Raw genomic sequence first — 20,461 nt, 5'->3', positions numbered from 1 at the left:
TTTTTCCTGATGTTGAACCTAACACCCAGCCTAGGCCACCCTCACATCACAGGCAGAAAGCAGAGCTAGCAAATACTCACATTTCCAAGTACACCCAATACAAACCCATGTTTACACCTCTGACACGAAGGGCTCTGAGGGTTCCTGGGTAGCAGAGGGGAACACAAGCTGTAATAACTCCTGTACCTCTCCAAAGAATCGTGCAGCAAGCCACTCGTCCCCTCCCGGCTGGCCTGAGTCCCCACTCCCACACACTCTGAAATGTACTTCTGTCTCACTTCTTATGTCAGCCTTTCTCTGTGCCCTCCTCTGCTCACACTCGGTGTCAGACTGTGCACACAGAACCCGATTTGTAATTTATACAGCCAGCACGGATTCCAGGCTGAGACCCAGCCTCTAACAGAGATGCAAACGCACAGCACACTGCACCAGCTCTGGGTAACACCACAGTCACACTCCAGCTGCACCTGGGCTGGAAAACACTGGCCAGGCTGGAGGGTGCTGGTAGAGGTGCAGGTTCCCATCGGGGAGGAATAAATCACCTCACACACTGCTGTGGGGGAGCCCAGAACACCCAGGGAGCACAGAGGCAGCTCTGCGTGGAATCCCAGGCTCAATTCCTGTCCTGCTCCCAGATTTACACACACAACTGATTTACACACACAACTGATTTACACACACAACTCCTGTGTCACACTCTGACACCCACACGGACGAGGCATCCCAAACACCCAATCCTATTCCTGGCACAGAAACTTCCAAAAGAGATGCAAGACACACAGGCAGTTCCAGAGAAGTGTGTCAGTGATGTATCTGCACAGGAAGAGCTGAAGGCAGAAAATACTGCAAATGCCCAGAGAACTCAGCCTTGTTCTCGCAGCTGGAATTTATTTAGGATTGCTTTTGTGATTTAGAAGGACGCCAGACTGTGTTACATTATTCCCTTAACCTTCTGGCCCACACTTTGTCGTGTGTTGATTTAGATGTGACAGATTGAGTTTTTCATCCAATACATGGGAATTTCCCTGTCTCAAGAGCAACAGGCATATTTTTAGTCTCAGCTCATATTTTAAGTCATGCACTCAACTTTCCAATTCTCTCAGTAATTAGTATTACTTCTTACAAGATTTCCTCCAAGGGAAAAAAAAAATCAACAGTCCCATTAGAGATATTTTCATAAGACACACTTTTGCATTTAATATTACATTTTTAATAGGCAGGAGATTACTCACTTGCTGTCTCTTTTGTAATAGAAAGCAAACTGGTTTTGTCCCACTGGAATTGTTATTTTGAGCCTCTGGGCTACTAAAGGTTTAAGAACTACAGTGCTAAGTACCACAAAGATGCAAGCACAACGATGATGAATCCTCGAGGTTCTTAAGGGAAATAATTCTTTCTCAAGTTTAAAATTATATTTATTACACTGGGTAACACCAGGGTAAAAATACAGACACTAAATATGAACGAGGTTATCCAGAGTATTGGCAATACCCTTTAGCCACTTCAACACCAGCTGGAAAGAGGGGCCTCTGCTCTAAAAGGGAGGTGACAGAAATACCCCAGAGCACTGCACATCACACAGGAGGAGAGGACAAAGTTCCCAGCATGTCCATGAATTACCTGCCTGTTCTGTGACTGACTTCTGTCAGCAAACTACTTCACCTTACATTGTTTCTCTCTAATTATTTGATTCCAGTTCTTCATGCCAAGAACTCTCAATGAAAGGGGATTAAGCCCCTGACATTATTTATTATTTGCAGATCAATTAACTGCAGAGCTGGAGCACCTTCAGAAGACTCCCTGACAACTCCTTTGAGATGAACATTGTGCTCCAGAACCTCATTTTATCCCCAGTACTGCATGGATAACTCAGAGAGAACACGCCTGATTACCTGCACATCACAGACAGCTCTGTGTCTCGAGAACCTCCTCAAATGCCAGAAATGAAACTCTGACTCCTCCCATGTGAGCATTGGAAGATGGTCTCTCATTATGTGAGCACAGGAATCATCAGAATTCCTGCCAGGAGTTCCCGGGTTCTCCCACAGCTCCACCTCTGAGCCATCACTGTAACTGCTGCTGAAGGCAGCACGCCTTGTCTCGTGTTCCTAGTGAGGTCATGAACAAGGGAATGTCGAGTGTTCTGTGTTCACCTGTTCTGTGTTCACCTGTTCTGTGTTCACCTGTTCTGTGTTCACCTGTTCTGTGTTCGATTTTTGTGTCATTTGGGAACCCCATACATGAAGTACCTACGGATCCCTGCTTTCCATGACTATTTTTAGACATAAAATAAAGCCCAGTAGGATTTAATCCAGAAATACCCAGGGGATAACATGCTTTCAGATGAACTGGGCCAGGAAATGAAATCCATCCTCCTTACAAGCAGGCAGAACTCCTTCTGTTCCAAGCTGTGCCCCGAGGCCACAGCTGGCTGAGCTGGGGTAGGTTACCCTGCTGTGCCATATGGGAACATGGAACTGCTCCAACTCAAATTAAGAACACTTTTCCAGCTGTCTTCAGCTGTGACACTGCAGAGAACACGGGATTTCCTCCCAGGGTTTCTGGGTGTGCAGAGCAGGACTGCAGAGCTGTGCTGGAGGTGGTGGCAGCCAGGCCCTGGGGACACCAGCCTGCAGTGCCCACTGCCTGTCACCACTGCTGCACTGACTCCCCACCTGCAACGGGGTCACAAAGCAGAGCCAGACGTACGAATGACCCGGACAAAGGAGCTCTGAAACCCCTCTGAAGGGAACACAACACCTTGATCAGTGTTCTGTATTTACCCATGAATTCTGCCGTTATTCCCACTCGTGCAGTGAGAGCTGTCCCTGGCTGTGTGGTGACCCCAGCTCCAGGAAATCTGCAGACTTGGGGCACCACGGCAGTGATTCGTTAGTGATTTCAAAATGATGATCCCTGAACGAGGGAATTTAATTTTTAACAGCTTCAAAAGGCAGTGCTGATTCTCACCCTTCCCACTTTCAGCAGCATCTCGCTCCAAACCACAGGAACAGGAACTTGGTCTCTAAGGAGAACCCTGATTCAGCTGAGATTAAAGGGAATCTGAAATTCCCTGTGTTATCTCCTCTGTGTGAATGCCAGAATCAGGGGTCCCCCCGAAGATGCCAAAGGCCACCCCCATGCCTTTGAAGAGCTTTCTGCAATTTTTGTTCTTAAATGAGTCTCAAGCCAACAGGTGAAAAAGTTGGCTAATAAAACCTTTATCTAATAATTGGTTATTATTTCATTTCTGTCCTTTTGATTTGATTCAAGATGATAACCATAAACCTTTTTTTCAGTGTATTAGCACTGAGTTGAATGATTTCAAGAAAGATTCTGCATTTCTTGTAAATAAAATAGTTTTCTTTTAAAAAATATGGAGAAAGTGGGTCAGTGTGTAAAATAATAATGCACTGAGGCTTGGTTCAGACAGATTTATTTTGCCTCAGCATCTCAAGGGGTTCTCTCTCTGAGGGCACATTTAAGCTTTAAAATGAGAAATGGAGGTTTGTGACTAATTGCCTTCAAACAGAGGAATGTAAACATGACTTCTGAGATGTTCAGTACTTTCACATTATCACAGCAGACAAACTCTTGGAAGCCTGGAGGTTTCTAATAACACGGGAAGGAAAACAGAAAAACCCAAAGCGTACACAGCACAAAACTCTAAAAGAACCCAGGGTAAATATGTTTACAGCAGATCATTACCCACATGGCTCAGAAGCAGAAATGGAGTTAAACTCTGCTGTTTCCGAATTAAATGAAGATATTCTATCTGCCCAACAATAGCTATCCTAATGCATTGCATCAGCACCAACAATGCTGAGTGAACAGACAATTGTTCAGGGCTGAATAATCATTCTCAGAAAGTGATTTTGGAACCACATAAAAGTGTCACCTTTCTCCTTCCCTCCTGTTTCCCTGTACTAAAACCAGGATTAAAAATGAATAGGAGAAATCTTTTTTGCTTAGAATTCACAAAGAATGCATTAGGTTGCCACCAAAATCCCCAAACATCCAGCCTGGCCCAGCCCTTCACCCACTGGGCTCTGTGCACTCCTGAGTACCTTCCCTTCTGAAAGTCTGATTTCTGCAATCTCTTTCTTGCTTTTATTTCATCCTGACAAAGTGAAGTTCATGTGATTCCCATAGGATGTGATGTGACAAAGTAAAAGGGGATTTTTTTTTTTTTACTACATCACATGTTCTTTTCTCTCATTTTAGAGCAGAAATTTCTCTTTCCAAGCAATAATACATTTCTAGGTGATAAAGTCATGTGAGCACATGGAAGCAAGGAAAAAAATTAATGGTGATCTAAAACATTAAACTACTTTTATGAAGCATTTTGATGAACAGCAGCAAGAGACAGAGTGTAATTATTGTGGCCATTAGGCTGTTATTTATGTTAAATTTGTTGCTCTTGTTGGCTTCAGAAGTGTTTTAGGACTACAGCACTCCTGGGAGTCCATCAAATGTTCTGGCATGTGAGGCAATAGCTCGGTGCATTTACAACGTGAAAATGTTTAATAACTGCAAGTGGAAATGAGGGGAGCGGGGCACTGAGGACAATGGCATCACTGCTACAGAGGGAAATTCTGTGTAGGAAAATCAAAGGCAATGCTGCCACACATTTTCCAGTCCTCTGTTATTATTTAATATCAAGCTAATTTCCTCAATTATGAAAGTGTTAAGAAAATTAAGCACTGAAATACAGTACTATGAACAAATGAGAGCCGCAGGAATAAATGAAGGATATAGCCCAGAAAATCCTGTTACTGTCTCTCGCTGTGTCCACGTTCCCACAAACTGATTTAGTCCCTTGTAGTTCAAACTGAAAATCAGTTTCTCTGACAGCAGCATCTGGTTTCAGGCAGCACAAACCAGCAACTCCTTCAGTGCTACGGAACTGAGGAGGAAAGGTATCAGAACAAATGCTGTCCTTGTTACATTTCCAGAAAAAGAGAAAGGGAATCGCTGAACAAAGTTTATCCATTATATAATTGAAATACTTTTGGTGTTAAGGCAGGAAATGGTTATTAAGGCTCCACTCAGAGAGAGCCAAGCTTTGTCTATAATTATTTTGTATTTGATTGAATCAGTGGCTTCATTCCTGCCACAGGCACAGAGAACAGTAATGGAATGGGAATAACAAACATTTACTCCCAAAACCACAAACATGACCAGAATATCGTAAGAGGATCATGACACCCATTAGTATCACATCACAACCTCTTGCCTGATGTCTCCCCAGCAGCTGTGGGTAGAGGGAAGTGCTATCAGTGTGTCCTGCAGATGAGGAAAACCCAATAAATCTCCATTTTCAGCCACCCCAGTGACTTCCAGGCCCATCCCAGCCGGCACGCTGCCAGTCCACAGCAATCACAGGGGAAGAACAGGCAGGAGTCCACACCCTCAGCTTGGGGCTGTTCCTCTTCTCAGCCACCACTGGCACATTTCAGGTACAGGGAGAAACAGCACCAACCCAAGAAAATAGTCAGAAATGCAGGAGTCCTTAATCTCACCCTCCTCACTACACGAGGAACTGACAAAAATAAAATCAGCCGGATTCCGAAGGACAGGAGTAAAGGATGGCACAGATTGGGATGCATCTCCCCGACTCAGCCAGAGTCTGAAGGGATTCCCCAGTCCCATTTCTGATCCCTGTTTAACTCCCACACCGTTTGCTCTCTGCTTGTTTGGTCACCCCTTGACAGCAGAGGGTGGAAGATCGATGCTTCACGGGGAAGAACAGCAGCACTGCACAGATGCTACAAGCAGTAAACCCATCTGATAATCTCCTGGGTCAGGACTTGGAGAGTTACGAAATTATTACAGCCTGAGAATGAAATCAGAAGAATTGGGAGAACTTTCTAATTGCTTCACCATTAATCTGGAACACTGTCGCAACCCGTAATAGGCAAGGCACAAGAACTTCAAATCATATTTGACAGATGGGCTTAATTAGTTATTCTCAGACAGAATCATAATATTTGCTGTTAATATTCATCTGCAAACGCCCTGCTGGCTGTGATAATATTTATATGTTAATCCTGTTACGATAAGCTGCCGGTGCCAGAACCTCTCCACACAAAATGACGGATATATTTCAGACCCCGATAAGGAGCTCGGGCGCTCTGCTCCGGTTTGGCACTTGCACAAGTGCCTCCTTAAGCCGTGAAATTACACTTGTCACACTGAGTTAGCTTTATTAACACTATTTTCTGATCCATGTAAAACTATCAGGAACACAAAGGTACTGAGTCTGCAGTTAATTAACATTGCCACCTTTGCATCCATGTGATCAGACCTCTGCTTTTTAGGAGAAATTAAAGAATATCACACAGAGTTTGTGCAATTTCTAAGTGAACTATGGAGGCAAAAAATTTGGTAAGGGACATCAATATTTAACTGTTACTCCTTGTGCCTATTTGGTGACATCAAACATGTCTAGATAAGGATAAAATTATTTCCAAAAACCAGAGCTCACACTCCACTCTCCTCATGTAATGCTTGATCTTTTTAAAATGCACAGCTAAACAGATCCGACTGAATTTAATGAGGAGAACAATACACTGGGTAACGCATTGCAAATATTTGCACTCGTTTACAAAGAGGGAGGAAGAAGTTCTCAAAAGTGAGAAAACCAGAAAATCTCAGCTGAGAACTCGATGGAACAAATCAAACCAGGAGTTACAGCAGAGGTACACACATACCTTGTCCTCCCTGGATTTTCTTCCCAGTCAAATCTGTGTATGAGCTCAGATTTCTTTTAATAAACATCCAGCAATGTTTATACTCAGCATGTGCAAGCACACAGAATGCACAACCACTGCATGAAAGATGACATAATAATTTATTTTTTGTGTACCAGGGGTCATTTTAAAGGATTGCCACTGGATGATGAATAGTGAAGTTAAGTTGCCAAGATTCAATTCCCCCAGGAGGCTGTTTTCTATTTTCCTGCTGAGGAGGAGAAATCAGGCAAATGCACTCCATGGGCCCAACAAGATAAAGTGTGATGGAAAACTCATCGCTGAAGTAATCTCTGATTTTGATCCAATGCCCATTTCAGTCAATGAAAATATTCATACTTCCTTCCAGCAGCTTTGAGGGGGGATTTTAAGGAATTTGACAGAGTGTGCTCAGCATAGGAGGCTTCCACCTTGGCATACACAGACATTTCTGCTTTGCCCATTGCCACTCAGTCAGATACATGACAATACATGCTTTAGATGAGCAAAATTCAGCATACTATAGCAAAGCAATTGAGTAGAATCTGAGTTATTATAAGGAGAAAGCGATTCCTGCCATGACTACAAAGGGATTGAGCGATGCAGTGCAAAAAGACAGAGCCACAGCTTTTCCAGAAGCAGCTCCTGGAGCACTACAGGAAAATGCCCTGAAATCATTGAAAGTCTGGCAAAGGAAAGCAGCCATGAGTCAGAGCAGGGCTGAGGGTGAGACCTACCTGCTGTCAGGGGCAGCAGCTCTCCTCTGGCACACCACGACGGCCGGCGCGGATTTCCCGCTGGGATCCGCGCTCTCCCGGATGTCCCACAGGTAGGGGCTGCTGGCTCTCACGCTGAAAACCTTCACACCTCTCTTCACCTTCGCCCTAGGGGAACAAGGAGGTGTCTCAGCAATCAGATAGCAAATGTCAGCTCCATCTAGTCCTTACTTCTGCACCGTGTCCTCGTTACTGCCCCACAGAAAACAACGCCACCCATTAAGAGTTCAGCAGCAGGGGAAGGAAAAGAGATGAGAGAATTAATTAAGACTTTTGGATTTTGAAGAAATTCTATCAAGACAGAAATCTGCCTGAGCTCATGGTAATGACAGCTTTGGTCCTAGATTGAAGGGTAGGTGTGCTCTGGAGCAGGCTCCTTGCTCCTGCTCCTCCCTTACCCACACTGTGGGCACCACCGGGCACGTTAAGGCTCTGGCTCCACGTCACTGTATTGGAGCAGAAATACCATTTTTGGTGTAAAAAGAAGGGAGCTGGGTGCTGGAGTGAAGAGCCATTGGTAGGCCCCACTACAAGCAAAATCCCCCCTTTCTCTCCTCCCTCTCTGGATTATTCAAAGACGACAAAATCCTTATCTTTGCTTTCATTTTCATACCTCTTTTTGAGTACATAACATTTTTTTAATAGTGTTGGGTTGAATCGTCCTCTCAGCTCTGAACTTAAAAATAGTTATTTTAAAAAATTCTTGTTTTTCCTGAAGCAACTGATTTCTCTGGAGCTCTGTTTCCATGTATGACAGGTTAAATAGGAAAAGCCACGTGGCAAACTGGACTGGCTCCTGTTGAGAGGTACTTTCTAATTCTCATGTGCTGGCATAATACTTCTGGAGTTGCACGTTAAAAGAACAACCAGAATAAAAACTAGAGTTCAATAATAACCACAAGTGGAGAACAGGGTCGTTATATGGAGAGAGATGCACTTTCAAGTATCTGCTTCAATTCCTCTCATCAGGTGCTCCATTCTTAAATTCTGCCTCTCTCTTTTCCAAAATTTGTACCCCAGGGCACTACTGAATTACCCCACAGGTATAAATATAATGTTGGCCAAATCACTGAATTAGGAGTCCCTGGTGGTGTTAACTTCTGGTTCCTGAACGTGTTTACAACAAGTCCACTGTGGTCCAGCCTCATCTGTGAGGTGTCAGGAAATGACAGTTTAATTATATTTGCTTGAAATCTCATACACAAAATCCACTCAGTGCAAGGCAAGTCCTCAGTTCTGGGGAGAAACCCCAAAGAGGTCTGTGAGGTTTTTGTCTGAACAGCTGCTCCCACACAGAGCTGCAAACAGCAGCGAAACAGCCCCGTCAGCTCTGCCCCCGCATGAAATTGCTCAGGAAATCTTTGAAGGACAAGATCCACACAGATGTTTTCAGAATAAAAAGCCAAAGGATTCCTTCAACTGTCTTGAACAAAAAGGATTATATCTCCTTTCTTCCAGCACTAACTCATTAGCAGTGGCTGCAATTTCCTTAGCACACCTGGAAGAATAAATACAGGGAGGCTGCCAGTTTTTGTGCAAGTTTTCCTACACTAATTTCACAAAATGAATTTTAAGCAGGTGCAGTCACTGCTGCTAGAGCAGACATCCCTCAGGAAAAGAGATCAGTGGTCAAAGCAGAGTGGAAATGAAACTACGTCTCAGAGAGGGAGGTACAAAAAGGCCACAACATCTGGGTGAAACGTTTCTCAGCACGTGTCTTTAGCCATTCCTGGGGACTGGCATCTGGTCCTGCCTTCCTGCTGCCCCTCAGGGAAGGAAAACTGCAGGGCACCAGCTCAGACCAGTGATGGAAAATCCCCCCAGCTCGGCAGGGGACTGGGGCGGCCCAGGTCCAGTGCAGCTCATGTGGCTGGGATGAGGGAACCATCCCACGCTGGGGCTCTCTGGCACAGCTGCTGTAGCTGCAGGTGTCCCTGGGGATTTGGGGGGCTGAGCTGAGCTGGTGCATTTGCAGAGTCCCAGCCTGGTGGAGCTGAGCCGATCTCCAGCTCTCCCTGCAGCAGTGAGTGAGGGGCTGCTTCCATCTCCTGCAACAGTGAGTGAGGGGCTGCTTCCATCTCCTGCAGCAGTGAGTGAGGGGCTGCTTCCATCTCCTGCAGCAGTGAGTGAGGGGCTGCTTCCATCTCCTGCAGCAGTGAGTGAGGGGCTGCTTCCATCTCCTGCAGCCCCTGCTGCCAGCCCGGCCCCTCCCTCGGTACCATGAGTGTGTTGTACACAGCAGCTGCAACACCCCAAAACCCTGCATGGCCCAGCTCCTCCACCTGTTTGCTCTCAGTTAACAGTGCAGGTACAACACGTTGTAAGTCTGCTCAAACACCGAGGCCGGGCTGCAGCAAGTGCAGTCCTTGGAGGGTTTTGTGCCCATCACTTCATTTTGGGCAGAGCCTGTTTTGTGGAGAGGAGGAATGGAAGGCCATAAACATTGGAACCGTGGCTGGTTTGGGGTTGTTTCTTTTCGAACGAGGAGCCCATCCTTAACCACCTTCCTGGCTGTTCTTTACCTCTGGATCACTGCTCACACATCAGTTACCGAGGCTCCAGAGCAGCTCGCCCCTCGCACCAAATCAATCACGGCAAACAAAGCCCTGGGGAGTCCACAGCCCCTGAAAACTCGTCAATGCTGACAGGGTACAAATCGGGGAAGGGAGAAGGAAAAAAAAAACAAACCCAGAAGGAACTCCTAGAATCAATATATCACAACTGAAATCAAGGAAATGCATTACCTAAGTGCATAAAGGCAGCGATTCCCAATTCTATCTCATGACCCACTAAACGCTGTGTTTACTCTAGTGATGGAACAGGCTGTAACTCCAATTAAAATGCAGGCGGTGTCCTCTCTCATTTATCAAGGTGTCTGGTTTAGCATCTCCGGTGTCTGCAGTTTACAAGCAGTTAGCGCTCGGCTTTCAGCCCTGCCATTACTGCGGGCTGCGAATGGCTGTGAAATCCCTACTGAAGTGCTGGGTGAAGTGGAGCAGCTGCCTGCTGAACAACCCCACAGCCTGCTGTGAGTGCCACCATGGCACAGTGTCACCGGCTGTGTCCCCAGGACAGATCACACACAGCCCTGGGACAGGCAGGACATCAGAGCCAGGGATGTGCAGGGCACAGACTGGATAAAGGCTGTGCAGGGCACAGACTCCCTGCCCAGGCTGGATAAAGGGTGAGCAGGGCACAGACACCGTGCCCAGGCTGGATAAAGGCTGTGCAGGGCACAGACTCCCTGCCCAGGCTGGATAAAGGTGTGCAGGGCACAGACACCGTGCCCAGGCTGGATAAAAGGTGTGCAGGGCTGGGACTCCCTGCCCAGGCTGGATAAAGGCTGTGCAGGGCACAGACACCGTGCCCAGGCTGGATAAAAGGTGTGCAGGGCTGGGACTCCCTGCCCAGGCCAGGCTCCCCTCTCTCCTCCCTCCGCAGTGCCCTGCAAGCAGCACACAAGTATCACACCCCCCTTTCCAACGCAGAGTGCAAATAAACAGGCAATCCGACCCCTAAAGAGCTCTAAATAAAGATGCTTTAGACCCGTGACACTGAAGTTAGTTTTTCATTACTGTAAGTGCTCCGGGCAAAGATCTGTGGGAACCTTTCATGGTCCTTCTCAGAAAGGGAGCTACTTTCAACATCAAAGGAGGAAAAGAAAAGAGAGGCTGTTAACACCCTGCTACCGCTGGTTGTCATCTTGTCACCAGTGACCACGAGAAGGTGGCAGAGAAATTGTCTGCAGAAGGGGCATTTTTGAGAGCTCCCAGGCACCTATCAGACATCACAGTGGCCTGTGAGTTTGCCTTGTCACCGCATCTCCCCAAAGCATTTCAGAAATAACCAGAGGGGGCTTCTATTTCTGTTTCTCCTCAGTGTTTCTTGCTGCCCACAGCCTGACCTTAACCCAGCACTGGAGAGAGCGCAGAGCAGGGCAGGATGGCAGCTCCCCTCTGCCAATATCCACCTCCTTCTGGCAGCAGGGATGGCAGCAGGAGGGGTGGGGAGAGGCTTTCCTCCCACCACCCCATTTCAAACCAAAGACAAGCAAAGAGACCTGAGCACAGCTTCCCATGGCATGAGACCCAGAAATCAGGTCAGTTTTGACTCACTGGAAAGCCAAATGCCCTGATAGAAGTCAGCAGAATACTCCCAGCACAAAAGCCTGCAGCTGTTCCCAGCCCTACCCTGTAAACGCCCAACATCTCTCACTGCCCAGAGCCCATTTTTGTGAGGACAATGCCAAGGGTTGCTCCTCACACAGGCTCCTTCCACATCCCCTCTGGATCCAAGAACAGATTACTGCTCTTGGAGCTGGGAACATCTTGTCTGTACCCCCCGAGGCCGTAAGGGGCTGAAGGGCACACCCAGCCACCCTCCAGACACCAGGCAGGAGCTGGCAGGCCTCCTCGGGGTCTTTATCAAGACCAGAATTAAATGTCACGCTTGAAAATCGGGTAGTGTGAGGCCAGGGCTACCACGGGATCTAAAATCAAGACAGCAATCGTGGCATGACTAAGCTGTAGATGCAGTCACAGAAGTCCCTGGGAGCTGTCTCCTGCTGGCAAGAGCGTGCAGAATGATCCCTGTTAACGCTGCGAGTACATTAAATGCAGACATCTCTGCAGGGCCTGAGGTCATTCTGGAGCTCTGTGGTGCTTAAATGAGTTTTGATACCAGAACACTTCGCTCTGACATTTACATCCTGATGTTTCACTGCCTGCACACAACCTCCTCCCCTCCCTGAGGCCTCTGTGCTCAAAGAGTCACATTCAAATGCACAAAAATATCCCCAAACAATAGAAAACAGCAACAAATGTTCCGGCTTGACTTCAGGACAGAGTTTCTTTAAATTCTGGAGTACCAGAATGGAAGGCAATATGGGCTAGACAGGTTTGTGAGTGCCAGAGAAGCTGGTAAGCTCTTGGACAGCGCTGGAATGGGAATGAGGAATGTTAGAGAGCTCACCAGACTTCACAGTGAGAGGGTGAAGCACGAAGCCAAGATTCACAGTGAAAACAAAGCCCAGAGGTAATCCAGTGCACAGCCAGCCCTTTCTCTTTCCAGTCTCCCTGAAAAACCATCCTTGGGCCAAAATCTATTCCCATCTGAGAAGCCCTCAGTGGGTTAGACCAAATTAACCATTCCACAGCACAAGGAGGGCCGCTGGAATTTGTGTTCCCAGCATTTCCATCTTCAATTTTATGTACAGCATTAGGGTGATGCTAAATTTATGCACTTTAAGGTCATACTCTTCTTTTGCCTCCCTCTGCAGTTTCATTGCTTTTTATGGCTGAAGCTAATATAGGACAGAATTTGAGGTTGAAAGAGGCTCTCTGATCATCAGTCAAAAATAAAACGTGTCTGTCATTGAGAAAACAGGCACAACTCAGCCCATTTTTGTCAGACTTAAGGCATATTTGCTGTGAGCACATGAAAACCAAGCATACAAAAGCCTTCTGGATCTGTAGCTACCATGAACCCCTGAAGAAATTTAGACCATTAAACCCAAAAATTATTTCCCCAGCAGGAACAAACCTTTAAAGTTGAAACTCTTTCAATGGAAGAAGCTGTATTTGAGAAGGGCCCATTTAAACTAACTGTTCTAGAACTGGCTGAAGTGAACTGCACCTTCCTCAGCTCAGCAGGAAAGGCAGATCACAAAAATAGGTCATGTAATAAGACACTTCATAGCAACCATCTGAATGCCTGGCTTTAATTCCATAATTAATTTTGGCATGGCTTAGAAAAGGTAGGATTTGGATGCCGTGATTTCATCTGCAGAGCTGGCTTCTGCAAGGCTTTTCCTGGTTCTGCTCTCCCCCTTGAATACTTGATGTACAAACCAGTGTTGTCAGTTGTTTTCAGAGAAGATACCTCCAAGTTTCTTCAGATTACACTAATAGTTCCACTGATTGAAAATCCACAGCAGAAGGGAATGGGGAGTCCCTGAGATGCTGATGGAGTTAGAATAATTTATGGAGAGCAGTCTAGCACAACAGAAGCTATTTAAAGCTGTATGATATACCCACAAACTCTTATTAAGGTCTGCGGTTTTCAGCCCTGTGAGACAGAAACCAGTTATCATTATGCATCACCATGAAAGCAGATTAAAATTAAATCAATCTGTTTATCTATGGGTTTGCAATGCAGCTTTTCCAAAGCATAACACATTCTCCACCTAATTAACATTTCAGGAGGAAAACCCATTCCACACAGACACCAAGCCACCGTCATTCAGAGATATTACAGAAACATAGCCCAGGTGGATTTATAATGAAATTTAATTAGCGAAAGGGCACAAGACCTATTTAGGCTTCAGAAGTTGAATTGTGCATACCAGGAGTTAAATAAAATAGATTTGTCTGTAATGTGTACCTCACGGGCTGCCCAAAGTCGCCTGTTGTGGCTGAAGTTTGCGTGCATGCACACAGGGACAGGTATCTGCACACATGCACACAACACACATTCAGATTTTGTTCCTGTGCCTTTCAAACAAAGTCCTTGTTAAAAACACGGTCTGCAAGATGTAAAACACACAAGTCTCTGGAGAGCCAAAAGGAAAGGATGCATACAAATCGATTTAAAGCAGAAACTGTATAAATACAGAGTCTGCAGCTCTGACCTCTGTTTACTCACCAAACAAGGCATCAGAGGGCCTCATTCTCCGTGGGAAGCAGAACTAGATCTTTTTCCAGGAAGACCCTGAATGATGAAGCTCAGGAAGCAGAGCTCCAGAGTCATTCAAGAACAGCATCCTGAGCCCTGCAGGACCCAGCAGGAGTCACCCTGGGACTCCCAACGTGACAGAGAGGTCAGGAGCAGGTTTGTCACAGACCTCGTGGCTGCCCCATGCCCACAGCCCGGCTGTGCCCCTCCTCTCCCTGCACCTCTGGGCTGCTCGAGGCAGGAGCAGGAGGGAGATCCCCTCCCCAGCACCTTCCCCTGCAGGACAGAGCTCTGGGCACCACCAGCAACCAGAGCACAGCAAATCATTTCTGATTCAAGGCTGTGCACGAAGGTGTTTGCTTACAAAAATGAAAGGCAAAGATAAATAGTGCTGCCTGCTGATTTAAAGTGGTTGGGAGCCCTGTGGACTGCTTCAAAGTACTGTTTCCAAAATAAATGCAAAAAATATTATGTAGGGTCTGAAATCTTTCTAAATTGCTTGTAGGAAAGCAAACAATGCAGCACATCCCTTTTATTCCTGGCCAAACAGCAGCAAAGCTGCTAACAGCACAGCTTGTGCAACCAGCAATTTTTTAAAATTAGACTTAGATTTAAGAAAGGACAGGAAAAACAAAGCACAGTACTGGGCACTCTGTGCAGTGAAAGCAAAGTGCCATCTGCCCCATTTCACAGGTGAAAAACATTCTGAAACAGCACCACAGCACGGGAGGGAGGCTGGTGTTGGACAGCCCACGAGAGGAGGGCACTGATGGATTACCCAGTCCTCCACTGCAGATGGAGCAGGAAAGAGAACAGAATAACAAAACATTTCCAAAGAGCTGTAGGACACTTCTCTCTGTGTTTCTGTGGACATATGCACATTTGTGCAGAGAGGAAAGCAGCAAGTGGGGGAATTCTTATGATTCACTTGAACGGGCTGAGAACACTGAGCATAGAAAAAGGAAGAAAAAACTGGTGAATTGTGCACTACTAGTCTTCCAAAAAATTGCAGAGATAGGAATAGACCTTTATATTCTCTATATAGACCAAGAAGTAATGGGGTTGGCCAAAGCAATTCTTTGGTTTTATCTGAAAAGCAGTGCCTGGTACAGGGTCTCTTGTTTTGAGGTCACACAATAAGGCAATTTTTTGAGGGATGCAGATACTCCTTCAGAGCCATGACCTGGCCAATGACCTTTTCACGAGACCTGAATGCAGGGATGCTGCCAGCAACCAAAACCACAGGAACTCTGACTCCTCAAGCAGCCACCACCCCAACTCCCCGGGCTGCCTGATGCTCAGTGACAAGGAGCGTGCATCTTGAAGCAAGCACTTCTAGCTGAGGCTAAAATGTATCAGCAACCACAGTTAGCATCAAGAGCCTCTAAAAAGGCTCCTGTGCTGTGCTGGAGGGACTGAACCCAAATGCTGTGTGAACCCAGGGCCCTGCACTGAGCCTGCCCCTCCAGCCCTCCACGGTGACACCTGGGACCCCCCAGCGCTGCTGCTGAACGGGGCTGCTGCTGCAAGGGACCTGAAAAACATCCTTTACTAAAAGTTCATTTCAAACTCCAGCAGCAGGACAGCTCTGAGGTATTTCCAAGTCACATCCCAATCCAGAACGAGGCGGCTGAGAGCAGAAGGAACGTTGCTCCACAGCACTAACGAAGAGCCATCAGCACAAACGAGTCAGCTCTGTTCCCTAGCAACTCCTCACAGCTGCGGATAAAATCATCTTCTGGACATCACAGAAATTGGGACTGCTTAGTTCTGTTCCACAGGAATCCTCTCATCCATTGCTGTGTGCAGCTCCCCCCAGGAGGTGACACAGGAGCCTCTGACAGCAGTGGGACTGTTACATCAGCTTGGCCAAAGCTGTACAAACCCACGGACCCATGTGCTGTGCCTGTCCTTCACTCAGTGACATGGGTGTCAGATGTTCAAACAGCAGCAGCTGAGAGACAGAAACACATGGAACAGTCCTTGCTGCAAAAATCCTGAGAGCCTTTTCTGCAAAGGCGCCTCCTCCCTCCTGGGAGCAGCTCCACTGATTCCTGCTGACATTAGTTAAGGGCTACAGCATCAGGGCCACGCCAGAGAGAATGGAAAGGAAGTGTAGGAATAAAGGGTGCGGATTCTTCAGTGGAGAAAAAAGCCTGCTTTGCTCCAAAGAGCTGCCGTTGGCATAAAATAGATATTCACTGAGCAATTCGAATAGGAAGTTTTGTTATATACACAAAATCCAGGCTGAACACCATAGCTCTATAATGCTACATTTAACCACCTTGCTGTCATCTGCACGAGTGGCCACCAAAGCAACATCTGCTAAATAGCAGCAAGGAGTTCTGCTGCAGGCAAAGCCCAACAGCTCAGCAAAGCCACTGATGCAGAAGGGAGTTCAGTTAATACAAAAATGACACTGCTCAGAATTATGCTGTGCCCTTAACGCAGGGCACATGCAGAGTTGTAGCACCCAGCTGCAGCAGTTAGCTCCAGTGCATGTCACAGCACAGGTATGGTTGTGGCTTTAATCTTGGAAGAGCCACAGAAAAGGCCTGGCTGATCCAAACAAGCAGAAGAGATCACTTGGAGTAACACAAAAACCTCCCTGTTGATTGCTCTCCAAGACAGAGCCACTGTGCAGGAACACAAAGGCAGCTGGGAATCCTCTCCACACATAAATCCTGAAAAACCAGTAACTACATCTCCTCTCAAACTTCATGCATATCCTTGGACTGCTTTATTCTACTTGTGCCTTACAATGTAAGAAAGATGAGGAGGAGTGAGAGCCTTCTTGTCCCAGCACACAACTGTTCCAAGGCCCCTCCTGTGGGATTCAAACGGGTGAGAACCCCACTGTCCTTCATCAGTGCTCAATTAAACACCATGAAACAGAATATGGGAACTTAAAACATGGGCTGAGCAAGAATTCAAGTGCACACGAATTTTTCATTCCCAAATCGCAGAGGTGAAGGAAAAATCAACAGAGGGCAATGAAGAATTCAGCCCACAGCTCACAGTGAAATTACCACTTTGGGGGGTTTTGCACGCTGATTCTTTCCACGGGAGCCCCCTCTGAAGCCCCGTTCCAAGCCCACACCAAAGGTGGCTCTGAGCCCGAGGCACTTCAGAGAGACACTAATTAAACAACAGCCCTGTCATCCCAGCCCCAGCAAACTGCTGCTGACATGACACACGTGCTCCCAGCAAAGGGCAAAACCAGCACAACAACAAGAGCCCTGGAAGGGGCTGGGGGAGGGAGGGACAACTCACTGCAGTGTTTAAATCTAGATTTAAACCTATTCCTCATCAGCGTGCTGGGGTGGAGCAAACAGCCCCGAGCTGGGGACCCCGAGGGGACAATGCAGAGCTGCAGAAGGTCAGTGTGGGGCTGGGGGAACAGCACAGGCTGTTCTAAATGGGAGAAAGCAAATGTCAGTCTCCTCTGTGTGGCTATAACGGTTCTCTTGGAAGTGTCTTTGTCAGGAAATACAGAAAACACAGTGTAAAAAATGTTATTCAAAACCCCCAGCCTTTCTTGTTGGCTTTAGCGCTGGCTGTGGTAAGAGACTGATGGAAGACCTCTAGTTTGCTGTCAATGCATTTTCACTTTAGAGAGAGAAAACAAATGGATTAAAAAAGGAAAGATGCCAGGGATAAATATTTTAGTAATCTCAGTCACAAACCTGTCGTATTACAAGGATTACAGTCCATTAGGATTGTATGAAATCCACAGCAGAGCTTCTAATTCAGCCATATCTCAGTGACAAAAACCTCCTAACGTGTTTTAGGAATCCCTATTTGCTAATATTGAAAACATCTTTGAGAGCTACTCGTCCTAACAGGGCTGATTTGAGGAGAACCAGCTTAAATCCAGCAGTCTCTAAAGTCTCATCCTGCAATGTTCAGTCCATGGGGATGGGGAGTGTGGGAGCAGCCTCCTCTGGAGAGGCTTTTCCTGACACCTCATTCTCTGTTTTGGGAGCTCCTTGCTCTGGCCTTGAGAGCAGAGGTTGGTGCTGGCTGGAGCAGCAGCTGCCATGGGCACCGTGGCACACCCGTGGCACACCCGTGGCACACCCGTGCCACTCCTAGCACACCTGTGCCACATCTGGCACACCTGTGCCACATCTGGCACACAGCACCATCCTCTGCACGGGGCACGGCCACCAAGGGTCATCAGCAAAAGCAGCAGGGCTGGAGCTACAAAGGGCAATAAATCGGCCCCAAGGTTTTCTGCTAAATAAAGCAATATTTCCTCTTCCAAAAATACCCGACTGGTAGTCTAGGAGTGACTGCTAGAGGAGATTTACTAAAATGGTACACACTGAAAAAGAAAAATAGAAAAAAATAAATGTGACAGGCCCTCCTGAAGGCTAATTTGAAGACCTTCCCTCCAGGAGGCCGAGTTTCTGGCAGAGCCATCACTGTACACGTGGATGCTCTGCAGCAGCACAGGGCTGCACTCGTTAGCTTTCGTTCCACCTGCCTGGGAAATCCACTCCGAAGGGAGGAGGAACCAGGACAGCGCTGGAGAACCCAAAGCAGGCAGGGCTGTGGGGAAATCCTTCCTGTGTCAGCAGCTCTGGTGGGTGCAGCTGGAATGAATTACCTGATGTCAAATGTTCATTAAGTTTGCCCTTGAAGCAAAGTTAGACTGAAATGTGGAAAGTGGGTCACTGGGTGTGATACTGCTTATCAGAGGCATTATCATATTTGGTTATGCACTGACTGATCAGTGCCATGGCACTGCCTTGAGATGTGCTCTGCTCAGAACAGGGAATTAATTAAAACTGAAGCTGCTGCTGATAGTGGTGATGCAGGAAAAGACTATAACCTGCTGGAAAACAAAGATGGCTAAATGCAACATTAGACAAAACTGAAATTTATAGCAGAACATAATTTAAAGAAACAGAATGCGATTTAAAATAAGACCTCAGCTCATTATTTCAGTAATTCATATGTCCCTTTCAAAGTCAAAAGGAAACCTGGTCTTCAAAATGTTCTTTGCAGCACATACTCAAACCAGTGATAATACAGCAATATGGGAGAGTCACAGTTTCAACTGTTCATTCATTTCCCAACACAGCTGCAAAGTGTGCCTATTTAGCCCATGATATAATAGGATATTTTGGTTCTGAATAATTGGACTTGAGCAAACAAGAGAGTCAGAGGGAAAAAAAAGGACTTAGAATTGAGAATTTCCTAGATTTTACCCAGAGACTGAGGACAAGAACTCCATGTGGATTTTAAAAAGCTCTTCTGCACACCCTCTCCAAATTACTGTGTCTATGCAAATTGCCAGCTCTCATCTGCACTGTCTGATTTGAACGAAATTTGGAATAAGTCAGCTCAGAATTAATTCCAGCAAGATACTTTCAATGTTCTTCTCACAAGTTCCATGTTCTGTGAAGTCCCCTTGAAAGCAAAGACGCTGCAGGTCCCATCAGGACCCCGGACTTGCAGAGGTCAGGATGAGGTTTCACCAAGCCAGCACAGCCTCTCCTGAGCCGCGGGATGCTCCGAGGGCTCGGGACTCCCTGAAGGGTCCCTGGGCTGTCTGCAGCAGGGAAAGGGACCTGTTCTAACACTGTCCAATCCGGCCGCATTGTTAGCACATCATTAAAAACAGGCCTTTGCCGTGTAGTTACTAATTAGTGCTTAGTAAAGATAAGTACAACTTCTGACAGTGCAAGGCAGTTCATAATTTACATAAGATAAAAAGCAGGGCGTGCTCAGTGCGCACAAAGGAACAGAGAGATGGCACCCTATCTATTATGGATAAACATTTTGTTATTCTGAAATTATTGTCACTTCACCAAATTAATCTTCCCCTTTATAAACCTATTTTTAAATTCCCTGTCACCAAGTAGAAGAACTCTAGACTTGTGCTTTGTAGACACCATGTATCAATATCAGAACACAACAGCTATGTGACTCATTTAATTCGGACATGTAAGTAGAAGGTTTTGGGGATTCCAGGGATCTCTGGTATGGTATTTGTGCTACTGTGATGTATTTGATCAACCCAGGCCCCACTTAGCCTGATTTGTTGTTGAGGTTTATACTGCAGACTGTAATTCTGAGGAAGAGTGCTATTGTTGACAACATTTTCCAAGCTGTCTCTGTCAAACAGTAGGGCACACATTCACACATTTTTCTAATGATTTTGAAATATTTGAAAGTGCTTCTCATTTAAAAAGGTGCACTGACATACGGAAAAGGAAAGCCTGCGTATCCAGTTCCTCACTTCCTACAAATGCTGGCTCTGCCAAGCAGATC

At 46.4% G+C, this 20,461-nt stretch overlaps 1 protein-coding gene across 1 annotated transcript in view; it reads right to left on the bottom strand.

Moving 5' to 3' along the window:
* TMEM132D (transmembrane protein 132D) overlaps positions 1 to 20,461 on the bottom strand; it is a 184,383-nt gene that overhangs the window by 102,822 nt on the left and 61,100 nt on the right. The window contains exon 3 of the mRNA XM_063416100.1: positions 7,469 to 7,615. Within this exon, the coding sequence (XP_063272170.1) occupies positions 7,469 to 7,615 (147 nt within the window). The remainder of the gene's footprint in view (positions 1 to 7,468; positions 7,616 to 20,461) is intronic.

Source organism: Prinia subflava, chromosome 19 (assembly GCF_021018805.1).
Source record: "Prinia subflava isolate CZ2003 ecotype Zambia chromosome 19, Cam_Psub_1.2, whole genome shotgun sequence".
Classification (NCBI taxonomy): domain Eukaryota; kingdom Metazoa; phylum Chordata; class Aves; order Passeriformes; family Cisticolidae; genus Prinia; species Prinia subflava.
Note: the sequence above shows the minus strand (reverse complement) of the source record. Positions and strands in the feature narration are given on the sequence as shown.